The 19,832-nt window shown below is 44.9% G+C and overlaps 1 protein-coding gene across 2 annotated transcripts in view; it reads right to left on the reverse strand.

Moving 5' to 3' along the window:
• COLGALT2 (collagen beta(1-O)galactosyltransferase 2) overlaps positions 1–19,832 on the reverse strand; it is a 63,321-nt gene that overhangs the window by 2,522 nt on the left and 40,967 nt on the right. For both annotated transcript variants that reach the window (XM_081193298.1, XM_081193299.1), the window contains exons 5-11: positions 17,298–17,502; positions 11,476–11,595; positions 9,929–10,005; positions 5,867–5,973; positions 4,447–4,579; positions 3,862–3,989; positions 2,890–3,096 (exon numbers count right to left, since the gene is read on the reverse strand). In XM_081193298.1, coding sequence (XP_081049424.1) covers positions 2,890–3,096; positions 3,862–3,989; positions 4,447–4,579; positions 5,867–5,973; positions 9,929–10,005; positions 11,476–11,595; positions 17,298–17,502 — 977 coding nt within the window. The remainder of the gene's footprint in view (positions 1–2,889; positions 3,097–3,861; positions 3,990–4,446; positions 4,580–5,866; positions 5,974–9,928; positions 10,006–11,475; positions 11,596–17,297; positions 17,503–19,832) is intronic.

Below are 19,832 nucleotides of genomic sequence, written 5' to 3' on the forward strand. Positions count from 1 at the left end.
AGTAGTAGTAGTAGAAGTAGAAGTAGTAGTATTACTATTATTATTATTATTACCCACCCTTCACCCTAAGGTCTCAGGGCAGGCTACCACGATTAAAACACAATGTTAAAAACAGTTTAAAACAACTTAACCATCACAGAAATGAGGTGGGCCCTAAAAATATACATCTCCACTATCAGAAGCCAGAATAAAGAGGGGCATCTTCAGCATTTGTCAAAAGCTGCATAATGAAAGTGCCACATGTGCCTCTGTTGGGAGGCAGCTCCATAACTTTGCCCTCTCCTGAGCCATCAGCCCCCCAAGCCTCTGAGGGTGGTGGGAGAGCCCCCAGCGGCCACCCTGACCATTTCAGCACCAAAGAAGATCTGTAGGGAAGGAAGTGGCCCTTCAGGTGTTTAGGGCCTGAGCTGTTTAGGGCTTTACCACTAACATGAGCACTTTAAATTGGGCCTGAAAGCAAATTGGCAACCAGTGCAACTATTTTAAAACATGAGATATAAACAAAACCCAGCCAGCAATCTGGGCACTGTATTTCAGATCAGTTGACGTTTCCAAATCCTCTTAAAGGGCAGCCCCACGTAGATCATATTGCAATAATCCAAACTCGAAATTGTCAGAATATGGAGTACAGTGGTCAAGTCTTCTCTGTCCAAAAGGGGACACAGCTGGCAAATCAGCCAGAGATGGGAAAATACTACTACTACTACTACTACTACTAATAATAATAATATTTTTTTATTTGTACCCCGCCCATCTGTTGGGCAACTTCCAACAGAGATTAAAAATACATTAAAACACCATTCATTAAAAGTGTCCCTAAACAGGGCTGCCTTCGGATGTCTTCTAAACGTCAGATAGTTGTTTATTTCCTTGACATCTGGTAGGAGAGCGTTCCACAGGGCGGGCGCCACTACCGAGAAGGCCCTCTACTTAGTTCCCTGTAACTGCACTTCTCACAAGTGAGGGAACCACCAGAAGGCCCTTGGTGCTGGACCTCAGTGTCTGGGCTGGACAATGGGGGTGGAGACCCTCCTTCAGGTATATTGGGCCAAGGCCATTTAGGGCTTTAAAGGTCAACACCAACACTTTGAATTGTGCTCAGAAATTTGATTTGTGCTTCCTCCCCACCGAGGCTGCCTGAGCCTCCAGTGACACTGCTGAATGTCGGAGCCTCTGAAGCTGTGAACCTGCTCCTTCCAGGTTCTGTGGGGATAACTTACCAAGGTTATGACTTTTTATGTATTATATGCCACATTTCAACATAATAAAATGTTTCCAATATTTTTAAAAAATGATGTACAGAATCGAAAATGAAAACTGAGCAACAGGTAAAAGTAACATACAAAGAAAATGAAAAAGTAGCATTTCTTAAAAGCACTGGAGAAAATAAAAAGTCTGCACCTGGTGCCAAAAACACACCAAAGTGAAATGGCACCAAGTGTGCTTCTCTGGGGAAATAATACCCCTCCCGCTGTCCCATCATACTTTAATTTTTGTTAAAACCATTTCTAGACTGCATTTCATTTATAAAAATCCTAAAAGTGGTTAATAACCATTGATTAATACAGCCATGCTAAAACAAATCAATACAATAAAATGTCATGTGGACAGTACAGCATTGCTGTTTGGGGACGCCTGGGCAAAGAGGTGTGTGTTAAATAAACCAAAAGAACACACCACCATTTATCACATTTATCACAGGGCACTTGCCTCATGTCATATTTTAATTTTAAAAATTTAACTGACCAACAAAAGGTATCAAGAGGATCACATTACACACACACAGAGAGAGACGCACTTATTTGTCTGAAGTTCTGTTGCTATCTACACTACCTACCGTATTTTTCGCCCCATAGGACGCACCGGCCCATAGGACGCATCAGGTTTTTTGGGGGGAAATAAAGGAAAAAATGTTTATTTCCCCCCCCCCCCAGGCACTTGTGGGGCCAGCAGCAGGGAGAAGCGCTCTTCTCCCCACAGCTCGCCTTCAGATCAGGTCCGGGGACAGCGGGGAGACGTGCTGCGCCTCCCCGCTGTCCCCGGAGCTTGCGGGGCAGGAAGCGGGGAGAAGCCCTCTTCTCCCCGCCGCCCGCCTTGAGATCAGGTCCGGGGACAGCGGGAAGACGTGCTGCGCCTCCCAGCTGTCCCCGGAGCTTGCGGGGCAGGCAGCGGGGAGAAGCGCTCTTCTCCCTGCCGCCCGCCTTGAGATTAGGTCCGGGGACAGTGGGGAGACGCGCTGCGCCTCCCCACTGTCCACGGAGCTTGCAGGGCTGGCGGCAGGGTCTCCCCGCCGTCAGCCTCCAAACCACTTCGGGAGACAGCGGGATGGCGGCGTTCCGCCTCCCTCTGTCCCCCGACCTTGTGGGGCTGGCGCTGGGGCTCTCCTGAAGCCTGGAGAGCGAGAGGGGTCGGTGCGCACCGACCCCTCTCGCTCTCCAGGCTTCAGCGAAAGCCTGCATTCGCCCCATAGGACGCACACACATTTTCCCTTCATTTTTGGAGGGGACAAAGTGCGTCCTATAGGGCGAAAAATACGGTATTTCTTGGTCTTGACTCAAATCAAGTCCTTTGTGACCTACTCCCTTACTCTCACTGGAAATATGCCTGCTTGATAGAAGTGCCTTTTCCCCTTTCTTCCCATTCATCTCCTCGTTGTCCCTTTCTCACAAACAGTCCTTCTCTGCATCTACAAAGTCATTCCCAAAGTAGTTGTAGCGGCAGTTTCCGCAATGACTATTTGAGCAGGTAACCTAATAAACGCAATCAGAATTTGGTTGAGTAGCCCAGGTTCCAATAGGAGGCAGATGCTTGCTTACCACAGTGCTATGCAGTATGGTGCAAACCTAGCTAACTAGTCCAATACAACTCAATCAACACAACTAAACTTACACTGGGTGCTTGTTGTACATGATTGGAAGGAATTCATCAACAGGCAACATCTTGCTGAAAGGTTCGGCTCCTATCAGCTTCCGAGCTCCTTGCAAGGAGAGAGCATAGCCCAGCGTCCAGTAAGAGTAATCAGCTTCCACAAGGTTCATGACATTGGGAACAGCCTTTTCTGGACGCTCCACCTGCATCCGTTTCCGGCCGATGTATCTAGAAAGAAAAAGACAGGTGGTTCTGCCATGGAATTGACATTCCGTTCACATACATGTCACATGTCCATGAAGCTGAACCCAAGCATGTGTGGACCTCATCACTGCCTGGATGGAAAACCACTGGGAGCTCCATGGAAGCTGTTTTTAGCTTTATCAAAGAAACATGGAGATCTAAGAAATAAACAGCCAGTCACACACAGTTCATGACAGTAAATTCATATTCTGCTATAAATATTAGAAAGAAAACTCAAAACCCAAGTGAAATTGTCTTAAAAATGAGTTTTGCATCTCTAGACAGGGAAGCCCAGTGGGGCTATAAAGCCCCAGCAAATGAGAGACCAACGTTCCTATTTAGCAGAGGTTGCCTGGTGCATTTCTGTATGAGACATTGGCCAAAACCAATCAGACACTTTCCAATCAGTTTTCACTGGTAGTAAGCAATTAAGGGACTGTCTACAAATAAACTGCTTTAAGTAAAAGGCCAAACTTCATGAAAAGTGTGCCTTAATTTCCATACTTTGGGGAAACATCTGCACGTGGTAGTCATGCTGGAATCATGTCAATGAAACCTCCTAAAAGCCACCCTCCAAAAGCCACCCTTTTTCTCCACTTTCCTAAAGCGAGAGCTGATCAGTTCTTAGGCAGTCTTCTCTCCTATTTCAGTGTTAGGTGATTTTATAGATACACCTATGGATCATTTCCAAGCTCCATGGAAGGAAGAGAAGACCTTTCGCAGGCAAAATCAGAGAAGACCACTACTTACATGAGCTCCCAGTCAAGCTGGGCTCTTTCGATATCATCCATTAACTTTGTGAGCTTCTTCTTGAACTGGTGCTCAAAGCGCACGTCATCTTCAATGACCAGGACTTTATCCAGCTCCTTGTCTTCCACCTTAAAGGAATAGTTTGTGGGAGGAAAGGAACTGAAATTGACTCTACTTATAGTACCTGGAGCTGTATTGTCTGCTGTGGGACAGCTTGAAACTGAAACAGATGCAGAACCAATGCGAAATTCTTTTAAGCTGCATCTGCTACACATCCATCTACCTGTTGCAACATTATAATTCTTATTGATTATTTTGAGGCTCTGAAAGTGACATAAAGGGCCAAGGGGGTGGAACTTTCAAAGCAGGTGACTCTGTGCCAGAAGTAAATTGCTTTTGCAAATAATTCAGCAATTTCAAAAGTAAGACATAACATGTCAATAGTTGTCAGCTGATTATGCCAAACCCTGCCTCCATCTGCCACCATTTTGTTACTGACAGGCATCTAATTTTCAGTGCTCTCAAAAGACTTCCCCATACATCCCAGGGTAATTACAATCAAGACAAGCAGTTAATAGACTTCACCTCCTTCCAGATATAGTAGTGGCTAAGAAAACAGCCAATCTCTCCTCTAGTCAGCACCCTTGAGGAGTAAGGATCCTGGTAGTCAGGAAGCATGTCTATGTTGAGCGCTTTCAGCTGGGTTGCATTCAATGCTCTGCAAGGAACAAGGGTTAAGTCACCTAAGGATAGGTTTTCAGGATATGAAGAAAGTCAATGCATGCAGAAGAATGAAGTGGTAGAATGGACTGCACCAGTTTAGACTCCAAGGATAACATCATTTAAATTCTCTCTTCTGTTAAAAACTCTCTGCCAATAGAAAACCAGCACCGAGTGGCAATAACTTTTCTTCCAGATAATGCTAGTCTTCTATTTGCAGGATATTTTTTTACCTGGATGAACCTTTACAAGTAGTTACCCCACCACCTCCCGCCCAGTCATTTCTTCCTTTCTAGTCTGAGAGCTTTAACAAGATTAATCTGCTGTTGACATGGCCTTGGATTTGCTAATCAAGAGTATTGTGTGTGAAAGGAGAGCAAATCTCAGCATATGAGAAGGTATCTGCTACTTGACTTGGAGCCAACAGCAAGAAACCTGCTGTCAACATCCTCTTTAGAACAATGGTCTCTTGTGCAACTATAGAAAGCTTTGGGTATATTAAACTGTCTTGACAATTCTACTTAACAACTGCATTTCGATTAAGAGAGGTGGATTTAAATACAACAGGTACAGGAATCTAACAGCAAAAATTTCCCATGGAGGCTCCCAGGGAAATATGGACTATGCAAACAGCCCGACAGCGCTCCATTCCTCCAGGGGATTGAACTCATTAAAATTTGGTTCTACAATATTCTAGTTAACAAGCTGTACAGGAGTATCAAAGAAAAGGCCAACTTGAGAATTTTTTGTGCATCAAAATATACTGCAGATCTCCGAGAGCCTCTTTGCTCTTACAACCCCTAAACAGTTTAGATAACTTGTAAGAGTCAGAATAACCTGTCTTCAGATGAGCCTCTCCTCTGTGCATCTGTATGAACCACTGATCAGACTGGATGTAGGGAGACCATGAGTGGCTTCTTCTGAAAACCGGGAATTCTGCTCTGTCTCTCAGTGACAGTCAGCTGCTCCAATTTCCCAGTTCAGAGACATGCACCAAAACTGACCACACTCAGCAGAGGCTAGTTGAAAGGCCAGAGCAGCTGACTCATGCAGAGACTTCATGCAGAGACCCTCATCTGTGGCTCAGAGAAGCCTTCCTTTCTAATAGCACACTAGTACTCACTGACAAATCACACACTCCATTTCCGCTAGCCATCTAATTCACAGCACTGAAAACAATCTAGTGGGGTTGTCAAGGCAGAATGTTCAAACTTTGCATCATCCAGTGTTTATAATTCACAAATGGCAGCACGTTAATAAAAAAGACAAAATACCATCTACTCACTTTCCATCCACAGCTTCCACTAGTTTGACTGCAATTTCCTGCTCGTACAAAGTTCGCAGCATTCTGTCCCGCCTGTCTTTCCGGCGCTTGAGGTTGATCATAAAAATCTACAGAGAAAGAAGCCAGGAGTTTCAGTGCAAATCTGAACAAGGCAATGGGTCATTTGTGTGGCAGAATTGAAAAGTTTATGGCTGTTTTTTATCAATATAATCAAAATATAATCACCACCTAAGAAGTAAAAAAAGATTGTTCAAACAAGTGTAAAAGTAAATTTGAAATGGAAAAAACTGATAAGAACTCAAATAAATTGGGAGAAGAGTTGATAATTCTACACTTGTACATATGAACATAAGACACTGCCTTAACTGACTCCTACCTCACTATTATCTACACTGTGGCTGCATTCCCACATAATGCTAAGCCATGTTGTAATCATGGTTTGCTCAACGAATAACATCACCTTACAGACAAGCAAGAAAACAAACTATAGCATGTTTCCCCACAGCTTGGTTTTGTTTTCCAGCTGTTCTTTCCTCATGACTTTCTGGCTTGATGAGTGTGTGGTCTAGGAAAACAAGCCATAGTTTGCTTAACACTAAACCAGGGGTCAGCAACCCTTTTCAGCTGTGGGCCAGTCAACTGTCCCTTAGACCATGTGGCGGGCCGGACTATATTTTTTTTTGGGGGGAATGAACAAATTCCTATGCCCCACAAATAACCCATAGATGCATTTTAAATAAAAGCACACATTCTACTCATGTAAAAGCACGCTGATTCCCGGACCGCCTGCGGACCAGACTGAGGAGGCAATTGGGCAATCTGGCCCCATGGGCCTTACTCCTGCACTAAACCATAGTTTTAAAAAGCCAAGGTTTGTAAACCTGCAACAAATCCTGGCTTCACTTTAGTTTGCTGACAGAAATCAAGCAAGGGTTAGTCTGCCTGGATGGGTTTGCATGTTCAAACAAAGCAAAGACTAAGCCAACCGCCAAGACTAAATTAGCTCTGACTCAGCATTATGTCAATCAGGTAAATGTCTGGCAGCAGCTGTCCTAGATTTCAGGATGTTCAACCTGGAGATGCCAGCAATTAAAACTGAGACCTTCTGTACTTATGCTGTACTTATGAGGTATGGCCCTTCCCCAAGATGCGCATGCATTTTAGTTACAGTATTCCGGTCTTCTGCTGGGACTAAGAACACATTGGCACCTACTTTGTCTGAACTCAAGGTTTATCCTACTATTTTTTAAACACATACACACACACCACCACCACTAGTAAACAGTGGGTGGAAAAAGTTTCCCACCTAGCCCAAGCAAACACTGCCTTTTAAGGCAAAATGCTCCCTGAGCACATGTGTGCAGGTCCTTGGGATGCCCTCCTTGCTAAAGGCAAGAAAGAACAAGTGCAGCCTTCAAGTATTGGGCGCAGAAACAAGCAGACAAAAATAAAACCAGCTTGTGCTCCAGCTCTTCCTCCAAACAGGACACAGATAAATAAGGCTGGCAAATAATGCAGCCACAAATCAACAACATATTTTAAAACACAGGTCAGGCAGGCAGGATTGGCTCCAAACATAGTCTATCTGTCACAAAACCAGGCACTGTCTCTACATTGAATTATACAAGCCATGTAAACAGAGAGCCATCAAAGCTGGAGAAACTGGGCACAGCTCCTTCAGGGTTGAGGACAAGTGCCAAGAGGCAGATTTGCATCAGTCCCTCCCCAACTGCTCAACAGAATTCAATGGTCCTGTGGGGGTGCTGTTATTCAATGCACAGAAGATCTCTGAACTTTCTTTAACCCACCTCCTTGTACACGGAGTTCTTCTGTGTCAGTGGTTCTTAAACAGTGGGTCTGGTTAGGGGTGTGGCACGAAGACCCTATGAGGGGAAAACTCCTGCAGGCAGGAGGTGCATTCTCCCCGCCATCCTCTAATCAACTATCACCTGAATAGACTAAAAAACAAACTTACCCTCACCCAAGCCAATGAACTCTCAATGTTCCACACCATATTTACAGATGCCATATCATGCTTAATGCCTCATAAGCACATCAGGATTTGTTAAGAAGGCAGTTCAGAAAGAGCCACTGCTTAGTTCTTATGATAATCTCCTTGTATGACTTTAGGAGGGAGCTAGAGATGCCTTGTGCTGTTCCATTCTTAATGCCAATACAGGATGGCTACAATTTACAGGCACAGATCTCTGCAGATTCACCTGTGGAATGGAGGCGTGAGTCTGGGTTGTGGGTCCCAGAAGGTGACATTAAGATGCTGTGGGAAGAAGCTGAATAAAAGAGCCTGAGAATACCACCATTGTGGCCCCAGGGATGGGCTGGCTTTGTGTCTATTATGCAAGCTAGGAAAAGCATACTCTCAGTAGGATCGCGTGATGTAAACTGTGACTTTCCAGATGTTGCTAGTGACAGCTCCCACCATCCCCCTGCACTGGCAAGGGGTGGTGGGAGGTGGAGTCCAGAAACATCTGGAGAGTCACAGATTCACAAAACCCTGATTTAAACATTTAATGTGATCTCATCACATTATGAGTTTCCAAACCCCAGGTAAACCCACCTAGCTTCAACCACACTTTAAAGCCTGTTGTTACAGCCATGGTGGCTTGGAGCCTGATCAAAACTGTGTTCTCAACCCAATGCCATGATCTCTGTTTTCAGCAGAACTGTGGGATACACACACAGCTTTGCTGATAACTGTGCCAATATAACTAGAGATAGTGCTAACAGAAGCTGCTCACACAGGTTTGTGTGGTGGGTAGGGGGGAAACTTTGTTTAACCTCTCTTGCACCCACCAATTATTGTCTACAAATTCTAAGCTGTCCTTATCCCCAACCACATCTGGGCCCACTTGGAATTCTAACACCCAGGTGGGGATGGGGTGGAGAGAACACCACAAAAACGGCTGCTGGGTACCGTATTTGTAAAGGAGAGTGGCTGGATTAAAGAAGCAGCAAGAACCGTCCCTCACAGCTCCCCATATATTAGTGTGCATGACGGAAACATGGATTTGGGAGCTGCACCGTGCTCTTGTAAAATGTAGCTCTATCCTCTAGAAAACTGTACAGTGGCACCTCGGGTTACGTACGCTTTAGGTTACAGACGCTTCAGGTTACAGACTCCACTAACCCAGAAATAGTACCTCGGGTTAAGAACTTTGCTTCAGGATGAGAACAGAAATCGCGCAGTGGCGGCACGGTGGCAGTGGGAGGCTCCATTAGCTAAAGTGTTACCTCAGATTAAGAACAGTTTCAGGTTAAGAACGAACCTCCAGAACAAATTAGGTACATAACCAGAGGTACCACTGTATTCGGTATTAATTGCCATCTTCCCAAGGAGAAAGAAAAAGACATTCAACATCTTATTTTCACATGGAGTACCCCAGGCCATAGTTGAAAGAATATGCACTGTGCTTTAAAACACACAAACACAAACACACAACCAAAGAAAAAACATACAAAAAGCTTAAGTAGCAGCAATGGTCCACTATAAAAAAGTCCCAAAACCCCAGTAGGGGAAAAGTTTTATTAGGACCAACTAAAATGTTGCACGGGGGGAAGGTAAACGGCGTTTCCATGTGCTGCGCTGGCTCGCCACATGCGGCTTTGTCACGCTGGCCACGTGACCCAGAAGTGTCTTCGGACAGCACTGGCCCCCGACCTCTTAAGTGAGATGGGCGCACAACCCTAGAGTCTGTCAAGACTGGCCCGTACGGGCAGGGGTACCTTTAAAATGTTGCACAGTAATGACAGATTGAAGAACAAATATAATGCCATAGAAATATGCAAAAAAACAATGTTTAATTGGTTTTCATTATTTCCTTGCCTATGTTTTTAGCAATCCTTGTTTTTATTTGTAAGCCTCCTTGAGTTCCATCAGGGAAAAAGGAGGAGTATAAATAAATATATATAATAATACATATCAGACTATAGCTGACTTTTTCAAGCCATTTAGCTTAAGTCTGCCATAACCGCTTATTGGATTTTGCCCTGTCCCTTTTCACTCCCACAGAAGTAGGCATGCAAAAGCAGACATTTTCCTGTTACCTCATCAAATCCCATCTTGTCTGGGTGCTTTGGAGGAACTGTGACCTGCTCTGAAGGCTCAACTGGAGGACGGTCAACTGGAAGGGATGAGAACCATCAAAACAGGTGAAGGAAGAGACCCTTGAAGTTTGCTCACTTCTCATTGTGGGGGGGGGGCAACTCACTTATTTAGTCTTGCTCCTCTATTTAAGTGTCTTTCGGGTGACAGTCATAGTATGCTACTGCTTATTACATATATTTAAAAGATCAAAAGCTTACCAATAATAAAACACAGGTGTATTTTGTTACAAAAGCAAAGTACCACTTGGTTCTCTCTGCAATGGAAGATCTTGTTGCAAACCTGGACTGTATCTGCAATGCAGATGGAGCACCTGAGCTACTTTTGAAGGATATTCTGGCTGGGCAGATTCCTAGTTCTGGTATCCTCAAAAATGAATCTGATACAATTTGGTATCATATCAGTATGGCACATATTGGTATTCTGAGGGCCCTCCCTGGGAAAGTCAAATTCTAAAATTTGGCAGCACTGCTAGTTAATACTAATGGAATTCCCTCGTAACCGGGATTTGCATATACACTTCAAAATTTTGGTTTTAGTTGTGGCATCAGCCCTAATTAGCATTAACCATGGTTAGCACTGATGCAGACTTTACTTTTTGGTCCAAGACTATTTGAAAGTGAGGGCGGGGGAAACTTGTGCTGGGGGAGCTCCTGCATCCACAGCCCTGGGGCCAAGTCAGAAAGCCAGTTACTTACCAGACTAGGTTCAGGGTACTGATAATGGTGTACGAAGCTGGAACAACGATACAGAAAAGATGGCTTCATCCCCAACAGCCCATTGCCCCCAGCAGTCCAGGAGAGGCCATCCTATCAGGGGCCCAAAGCCTGAATCAGGCCTTTAGTTGGCTGCAACATCCTTTTGGAACTCCCTCGCATTGCACATCAGACAGGTAGGTACTTCCTTGTTGTCTCTTTGGTGCCTGCTAAAGGGTTTCCTCTTTCCCAAAAGTCTTATAAAAAATTATCCCAGTTGGTACCTGTCTTATATTTGATTTGATTGTATATATGAGCTCACATTTCTAACAGTTTTTAAATATTGTTTTAATTATTTTATATATGTTGTTATATTATAATTCACTTTGGGATGCCACATGGGAAGATATTCACAACTGAAATAAATAACAATGATAATAATTTGCAATTCCTTAGTCAACGTTGTAAGAACTCAGATTAGGTACATCAATATTTTATTTTATTTACTTCATTTGTATCTGGAATGTAAGTATTTTGAAAACGAAGACAGCAATTAAAATCCTAACTTCTTTTTTTTAAAATCCTTCCTCTTCATAATTAAGGAAGGCAGACTCTGTTATGATCTTATCATCATTATCTAATCTCTTCGCAGTGCTTGGCCTCACAGACCTTTCTTGGCAGTGGAGGCTCACAGCTTAGTCCAGTTGCCCCACTGCGGCAGCATCCTAAGGCAAAATGGCGACTGCTGGCGGGAAGCCTCTCTTGACAGTGTTGCGAAGTGTGCTTTTACTTACTCATTGCCTCAGTCAGAACATGAACAACATTGTCAGCCTCTTCCTCCAGCGTCTGGTGAGGTTTCAAGGGCACAGGCAGGAAGCCATAGTGTTCTCTGTTGCAGATGTACATCTGGATGTCTAGGGATAGCGAGAGAGGGGGGGACGGCATGAGGAGGTGGGCAGGGGAGTCTGTTCTCCCTGACCCCTTTCAGATTGTATTTTGGATTGGTCCTGCAGGCAGAGCGAGAGCCTGACTCCAATTAATCCCTCCCAATCAGTACAATACAGGAGGCTGCGTCTCCCGTCCCATTTAGTTGATTGACAGGGCGGAGAGCCATGGGGGAAGGGAGCCAGCAGTATCTATTGTTTTCTCAAGCATCGAATATATACTAGGCACTGAGCATTAATTCCAAAGCAGGCTCCTACCTATCAGCTATAATTCAGATTAAAAAAAGTGAGTTAATGGGGGAGGGTAGAAGCAGCTTTGCATTTGATGGGAAGAACTAAAATGAACTAAAAAGGAGTTATAGCAATGTCTTTACAGGAATAATGCTGAAAAGAATTAAATGATTGAAAAGATCATTATGAAAATATACAAATGGAAGAATGGGGAAAATTGTGGAGTGTGAATTTGAAATTTACTGATTGTATATTATTAAAAGAGAATTATATGAAAATGATGTACAGATGGTATATTACACCTGAAAAAAACAGCAAAAATGTATAAAACAGGTTCCAACAAATGTTGGAAATGTAAAGAAAAAGAAGGCACTTTTTCATAGGTGATGGAACTGTAAATTTATCAGAAATTATTGGGATACGATTTATAATGAAATCAAGAAAATGTTTAAATTGACTTTTATTAAAAGACCAGAAGCTTTTTTTATTAGGCATTTCAGGACAAGAACTGCCGACAGAAAAGAAGAAATTATTTATGTACGCTACGACTGCGGCTAGGATGCTAAAAGCCTGGGGTCAGCAAACTTTTTCAGCAGCCTCATAAGGAAAAATGGCGACTGCTTTTTCAGCAGGGGGCCGGTCCGCTGTCCCTCAGACCTTGTGGGGGGCCGGACTATATTTTGAAAAATATAAATACCCTGCAAGCCGGTCCCACAGCTGCCTCCGGACCTGGAGGAAGAACGCACTCTGCACGAGCTGCCCGCTCACCGGCGTTGTTGATGAGCAGCAGCCGCTCCATCGGCCCGTCCCTGCGGAGCTCCCAGGTGGTGCGCGCCATGCGCTGCAGCCCATCGTCCAAGGCCAGGTTGGCGGGCAGGCTGCGTATGCGGAGCGCCTAGCAGGCGGCGCACAGCTCAACCTCCAGCTGCTCTAGTGTGGCCACTGAGCCGAGCACCAGGCCAGCAGGCGCGCCAAGCTCCAGCTGAAGCCCTGCGATGTGCCCATCACAATGCCCATGGCGCAGCCCAGACCCATCGCCCATCCACTGGCCTCTCCGTCCATGGCCGCGCCGAGTTTACCTCAGCCACGGGCGGCGAGGATTTGGCTTGGCTGCAGGAACTTCCTGAAGCCAAGCCAAAACCATGCCAGTGTCACCGCCTGCCCAGAACCTGTGCCAGCATCACGGAAGTGAGTCCCAATGCGGCGGGGCATCCGCAGCGGGCAGGGACTGACTGAGCATGCAGCAGTCTCCACAGGCCAGATTTATGAGCCTGGGGGGGCCGCATCCACCCCCCGGGCCTTAGTTTGCCTACCTGTGTACTAGCCTAAAGATGGAAAAGTGAAGAAATACCAGTCAGGGAAGAATGGATACAAAAACTAATGGAATACGCTGAAATGGCGAAATTAACAGAAAGACTCCGAGATAAAGATAATAGCGAATTTTAAAAAGAATGAGAATGATTTATGTTGTATCTACAGAAACAATGTAAAGAAATAGACTCACCAGCAGGGTTTGAGTAAACATTTACAATTGACAAAAATAAGTATAAAAGCTATGAAGGTGATGTTTAAGTAATAAAAGATAACAATAATTAATACATAATTTATATAGAGAATTCATATGGAAGTATAAAAAAGAAAGCAGGGGAAGCCAATATTGGGAAAAACCAGAAGAGGAAGTTGAGGGAAGACCAAGGTGGGGGGGATTGGGGGAATGTTTTCTCCTTTTTGCATTTTTATGATTAGATATGTTGTAATATGTTGTAAAACTTAATAATAAAAAGAAGAAAAAGAAAAGATTATTATGAAAAGGGCACCATTAAAGAGGAGGAGGAGAGTTTGAATCACTTATTAGAGGAGAACAAGGAGGCTCCAAGGGGGCTTGTGTGGCCAACTTGACCCTGGCGCCAAGGAGAAAGCAGATGAAGAGGGAAAGAGCATGCAAAGCTACACGAGTTGCAAGGGCTTGATTGGTTAAAAAAAAAAAAAAAGATTAGAAAAAAGCATCTCAGATGAATTGTGGAAAGAAATATTTACTTCCTACACAGCTTTCTCACCTTGTGGAAAAAGAAAATTTTAATAAGATGTTATATAGTGTCATCTTCACACTGTCTAGCAAAGTTATACCCCAGATGTCAGTGGAATGTGTTGGAAATGTGAGGAGAAATTGCAGACTGTATTCCTGTTTGGTGGATATGTGAGAAGATTAAGAATACTTAGGAAAATATCACTAGGCATATATACAAGAAATGAAAGGATATCACATACATATGAATCTGCCACTAATAAGTCTTCTATTGGGTGAGATTACAACACTGAAATTTAGTTGGGCTTTTTAAAACTGTGGCCAAAGTACTGTACTGACAGCAGCCAAATGGTATAATCCAATAGTTCCAACAGAATGAGAATAGCTGGATAATATTTGGTGTGTAGCTGGAACGGCAGGCAGAGCCACCCAAAGCCGCTTGCATTGGACTGGGGGGAATTTGGACTGGGTAAAGGTGTATCTCGAACCATCCCTGCTGGTTTCTGTTGGCTCCAGCCACCTGCAGAGTGATGTCAGCAGACTTGATTAGCTTCGGCAAAGTGTTGGTGTCCTGTGACTTCAGACCAAGAATTCTGCCCATGGCAAATTCCGGATTACAACTGAAAGCGTACTGAGGAGGAAGCAATAGCTAGTACTGGTTCCTTGTGCAATGCACATGCTTGAAAACCCAAGTTTGCCTTCACTCGTTGTTCAGCCTTCACATTTGTGCTTCAACAGAACAAGATGTGAAACTGCTGGGCTACCAAAGCACACCAGGCTCAATGAAGAATGTCATAACCAGGTGCAGGACTCAGCCCAATGTTATTAGCTACCCATTAGGCAACAGACCCAGCTCAGCACATCACTGGAACACAGGCCCCTTGACAGAGACACTTGGGATGAGACCCAAAAGAAGAGACAGCTGGAGCTTGTACAGTGGTACCTTGCGTTACAGACGCTTCAGGTTACAGACGCTTCAGGTACAGACTCCACCAACCCAGAAATAGTACCTCAGGTTAAGAACTTTGCTTCAGGGTGAGAACAGAAATCGTGCTCTGGCGGCGCGGCAGCAGTGGGAGGTCCCATTAGCTAAAGTGGTGCTTCAGGTTAAGAACGGACCTCCGGAACGAATTAAGTACTTAGCCTGAAGTACCACTTTATTGCTATTTTTGCCACACCAGTTAGACAGTGAAACCACTGTGTGTGCACATGTGATTCTCTCCTGAACATGCGCGTCCCTTCTTTAGTTGGCATTTGAGCCTGCTATAGATCAGGAATAGCAGCCCTAATAGGAAGCAGAAATTCAGGCTACACAAAAGCTGACTTCCAATGTGAAGTTCAAAACAGATAATTCCAGCTCTTACCGGCCTTTCCCACCCTGCTTGCACCAGTAGTTCCTTTGTTTTGATTTTCCAGGAGAGGGGAATCCAAGCTCAAAAACTGAACATTTTCATGCAGACACAATCTGCTGAGACAGCTACAGCGGCACAGATTATTAATAGCAGAACCCCCAAGTATTGTTTTTAGAAGTGTGGGGTTGCCTGTGGAAAGGGCTGTTGTGCATTGGCCCCATTATGAACTCTATTTTCTAAGGCAACCAGCTGACTACGATTCTTGCCAAACCACAGTTCAACTGCCAGGTATCATTATGGGGAATGGGTGAAAATATATCTTGATGTGAAGGGATTGGGCAGTGATTTAATCCATTACTTGCACATCCGGCTCTCTCATTCCCCAGCCTCAGGCCTGCTTTCCTGTGTAAAACTATTTCCACAATCATTTCAAAGCAATACTTTTCGTCCTCTTTAGTAGTATCATCTCCTTTCAAGTCATTTGCTTTGTTTTCCTTTTCCCTCTCTACCCGCTTTCCTTTTCCCTTGAGCCTTGATCATAAGCCTGTGTGCAGCATCTTGCTTTTAATCTCTGTAGGGTATTCAATAACATGTTAGACCTTTTATAAGTCTGCTCACCCTCATTGGTGGGCGGTGTTGTGGCCAGGCCACAATTTGTGATCCGACAAATGGCAGGCCAGATCGCCTGGCTGCCAGCTATTGGCCAATGCCGGAAGCTCTTGGACAGGTGTTCTGCTGGCAGTGAGCCCAAACAGCCAATGGGGACGCTTGGACCCGCTCCCAGGGGTCGCTGAATTGTGGCCTGCCTAGAAGTCTTTCCTGCCTTTTTTGTTGATCTCCGGCAGACCCCCCCCCCTCAATCTGTTTGCTGTTTCTTGTGCTTTGGCCTTGCTATGGACCAAGTCGGACGCAGTATTAACAGGGGTGGGCAGGAAATTTTCCATTTGGCAAACTGGCACTGGCCATCTGGTTTTTGCCTGGTTTTGTTACAACTTTGTTAGGTGGTAAGCCACTGGGTTAACCTAGATCTTTGGTGAAGAGGAGGTTGCAGCCTCTGCCTGCCCCTCCTTTAGGAAAAGGGTATCCTATTAAAAGGATCCAGGAGGAGTGGCTTCTGTCCAACACCCAGCTAGGGCCATACCACTCCTCCAAGGGGGTCCTGCATTCTCTACTGTAACCAATAAGGGGAAGATTGCCCTTGAGTTGTTTTGCTTTCGGGGGGGAGGTCGCCACTGCCAATCGCTTACTCACCTGCCACTACTCACCTGCTCACCACCGCCACCAAACACCAGCATTCCCTATCAGTCATACATGGAAAAATATGGCAGGTTGTTTGCTCCTTTGTTTAAGGATCACATAATTAACACAGGACAATTATGCTCCTGCTTAATGGTTCAAAGTGAAACCCACTAGCTACAACTTCTGAAAGGATTGGCTGATCACCATATGGTCCCTTAGTGTTCATGCACGAGTACAAAAGACGCCACATGTATACTGCCATTGTCACTCTAAACACTCTTAGAGTTCAGGGTTTTTGTTTTTAAAATAGTAATACCGTAAATGGTTTCTCTTCGAGTTGTCACAAATAGGTAATTTAAACCCTCCCTGGATTCACTGCATTCTCCAATCCGTTATTCATAGAATCATAGAATCATAGAGTTGGAAGACACCACAAGGGCCATCGAGTCCAACCCCCTGCCAAGCAGGAAACCCCATCAGAGCACTCCTAACATATGGTTGTCAAGCCTCTGCTTAAAGACCTCCAAAGTAGGAGACTCCACCACACTCCTTGGCAGCAAATTCCACTGTCAAACAGCTCTTACTGTCAGGAAGTTCTTCCTAATGTTTAGGTGGAATCTTCTTTCTTGTAGTTTGGATCCATTGCTCCGTGTCCGCTTCTCTGGAGCAGCAGAAAACAACCTTTCTCCCTCCTCTATGTGACATCCTTTTATATATTTGAACATGGCTATCATATCACCCCTTAACCTCCTCTTCTCCAGGCTAAACATGCCCAGCTCCCTTAGCCGTTCCTTAGCCATTCCATAGCTAGTTCAGAAGTCTACCTGCTTGTCGACTTGAGAAGGCAAAGACAATGATGTCATCAAAGGTCCAGGTATAATCCTGATGTGGGGGATAAAACACCAGTTTATCCGACGCCTCTTTTCTCAGGTCAATCAGGAATGTGGAGTGAACCATTGGGACTGCAAAGCAACCAGTCCTCTTCCACTCCCTGATCAGGGCATAATCTGGTGTTCTCTTGTAGTAGCCCTAGAATAAAATGATAGTACAAAGCTCATTAAAACGAGAATCATTTCAGCTAGCAGCAAAAGCCCACAATCTGAAGGTACACAATCTGTAGGACGGTCCAGATCTAGAAATCCAATCGCCTAACAAAAGCCTTGCAGCACCTGCTTATGTTAACTTGTTTTATGCAACACTTTTCAGGTGTAAACAATCCATGCCCCAAAGCAGCTTGCAGAAATATAAAAACAGAAACATCAATAAAGGAATTCATACAATAAAAAAGAAAGAGACCAAAAGTCAGACAAAAGGAGCTAGCTAAGGCTAAGCACATACTATCTGTTTTATTTTACCCCATTTAAAATAATTCTTGGCCACCTTAAAACAACCCACTCAAAAAAACAAACAAAAAAACAAAAACCTCAGTCAGCCAACCAAACCAATTTCTACAGCCCCAGAGAATAAAACAGCCCTCACGCGACACTGATAAAGATTAGAGTTGGCATCTTTGGTAGCCTGTTCCAATGTGGTGGTGAGAGTACAATAATGTCAGACCTCTTTAGATTTCCACCTCACATGGTAAAAAAATGTAACAGAGGGAGTTTGGTTAGGGTTGCTACCTTTGTTGCAATGTTCAGACCCAGAAACCTCCCCCCTAAATAAATTCAAACTTGACTCAAATTTTAGATTGGGTTTTTGGTAGAATTTAGGCCACAACTTTATTGATTACAGAAAGTGGCTGGTTGCATAGGCTCTGGTTTGACTAGCTCCCTGCCATGCAGGTAGCGCTGACCCAGGGCACCAGCATAGCTCAGCTAAGGGTGAACACTTGGATGGGCGAAAAGTCGGGAACAGACTATGTCCGCCACCCAGATGTTCCCCTGGACTCAGGCACGGGCACAACCCCCTCTCAGGGGTTGACCAAACCATCAAGTCCCTGGATTCCTTTAACGGTATACCCTTCACATAGGGATGGCGAGAGCGTTCCCCCTTCCCTATCACCTGAACCAGAGCCTATCCACAACCTTACAAGTTGCGACGATTTGCTGCGCGGCAGGCAAAACCCAAATGGCACCAGCCAATCAGCCAAGTGGGGAAAATTCCTGCCGTGCCCCTGTCCCAATGACAGAAGACACATGACGGCATAACAAGGTCAAGCGCACAAGCCCTAATAGTAAGGAGAGGTGGGCAGGTGTTCCGAATGCATGCACCAAAAGAGGAAGCTCTGGGTCACGTGCATGGGTCCCCTCAATCTGTTTGGACTGCGCCCCATTGGACAGATGGAACTCAACATTGAGGGACCTACTAATCAGGTATTGTGGCTGAACAATCTTACCCACCCACAACACCAGGTCTCACCGCAACACGTGCCCTCTTTGAGGGAGGACACGATTTGTGGCAAAATACATGACAGGGTTGGGATCATTTTTTCCCCATCTGGTACTGAAGTGACTTCAAAACAATCCATTACAATCTGTTGCAGCCTAGCAGGAAGGCCCCTCTAGAATTTGTCCTGCACGCACGCACGCACACACAAACAAATTTGTAAATGTGCCTGTGCTTGGCTACCCAGAGCTTAAATATATGACCTTTCACACACCCTTTCAAACACATGCATTTGGCGAGGATCCCTAAACTTGGGAGGGAGAGAGAGGGAGAGAACCTGAAATACAAAACTGTATCAATACAGGACGTAGCATTTTCCACTGGAATATGGGACAATCTTGTATCATACAGGACAGGGGGCAACCCTAAGTTTGGTTGATAATTTTAATACCTAGGCAGATTTGTGCTGGAGGAGGAAGCCCTTGAGGTATCCAGGTCCTAAGCCATTTAAAGTGTTATAAAGTAAAAACAACATGAATTAGGACTAGAAACAAGACTGGGAGCAAGTGCAGGTGGTTTCAAGGCTAGACAGAAGCATAAAATATATCCAGTCTTTAAAAGGTAAAGGACCCCTGACAGTTAAGTCCAGTCGCAGACTACTCTGGGGTTGTTCCGCTCATCTTGCTTTCAGGCCAAGGGAGCCAGCGTTTGTCCACAGACAGGTATCCAGGTCATGTGGTCAGCATGACTAAACCACTTCTGGCACAACGGAACACCATGACGGAAACCAGAGTGCATGGAAACACAGTTTACCTTCCCACTTCAGCAGTACCTACTTATCTACTTGCATGGGTGTGCTTTCAAACTGCTAGGTTGGCAGGAGCTGGGGCAGAGCAACAGGGGCTCACCCCATTGCAGGGATTTGAACCGCCAACCTTCTGATCAGCAAGCCCAAGAGGCTCAGTGGTTTTGACCACAGCACCACCCACGTCCCCCTATCCAGTCCTTAGTTCCAGTATTTTGTACTCCCT

The sequence above is a fragment of the Podarcis bocagei genome (genome assembly GCF_964188305.1).
Source record: "Podarcis bocagei genome assembly, chromosome: 5".
Lineage (NCBI taxonomy): Eukaryota > Metazoa > Chordata > Lepidosauria > Squamata > Lacertidae > Podarcis > Podarcis bocagei.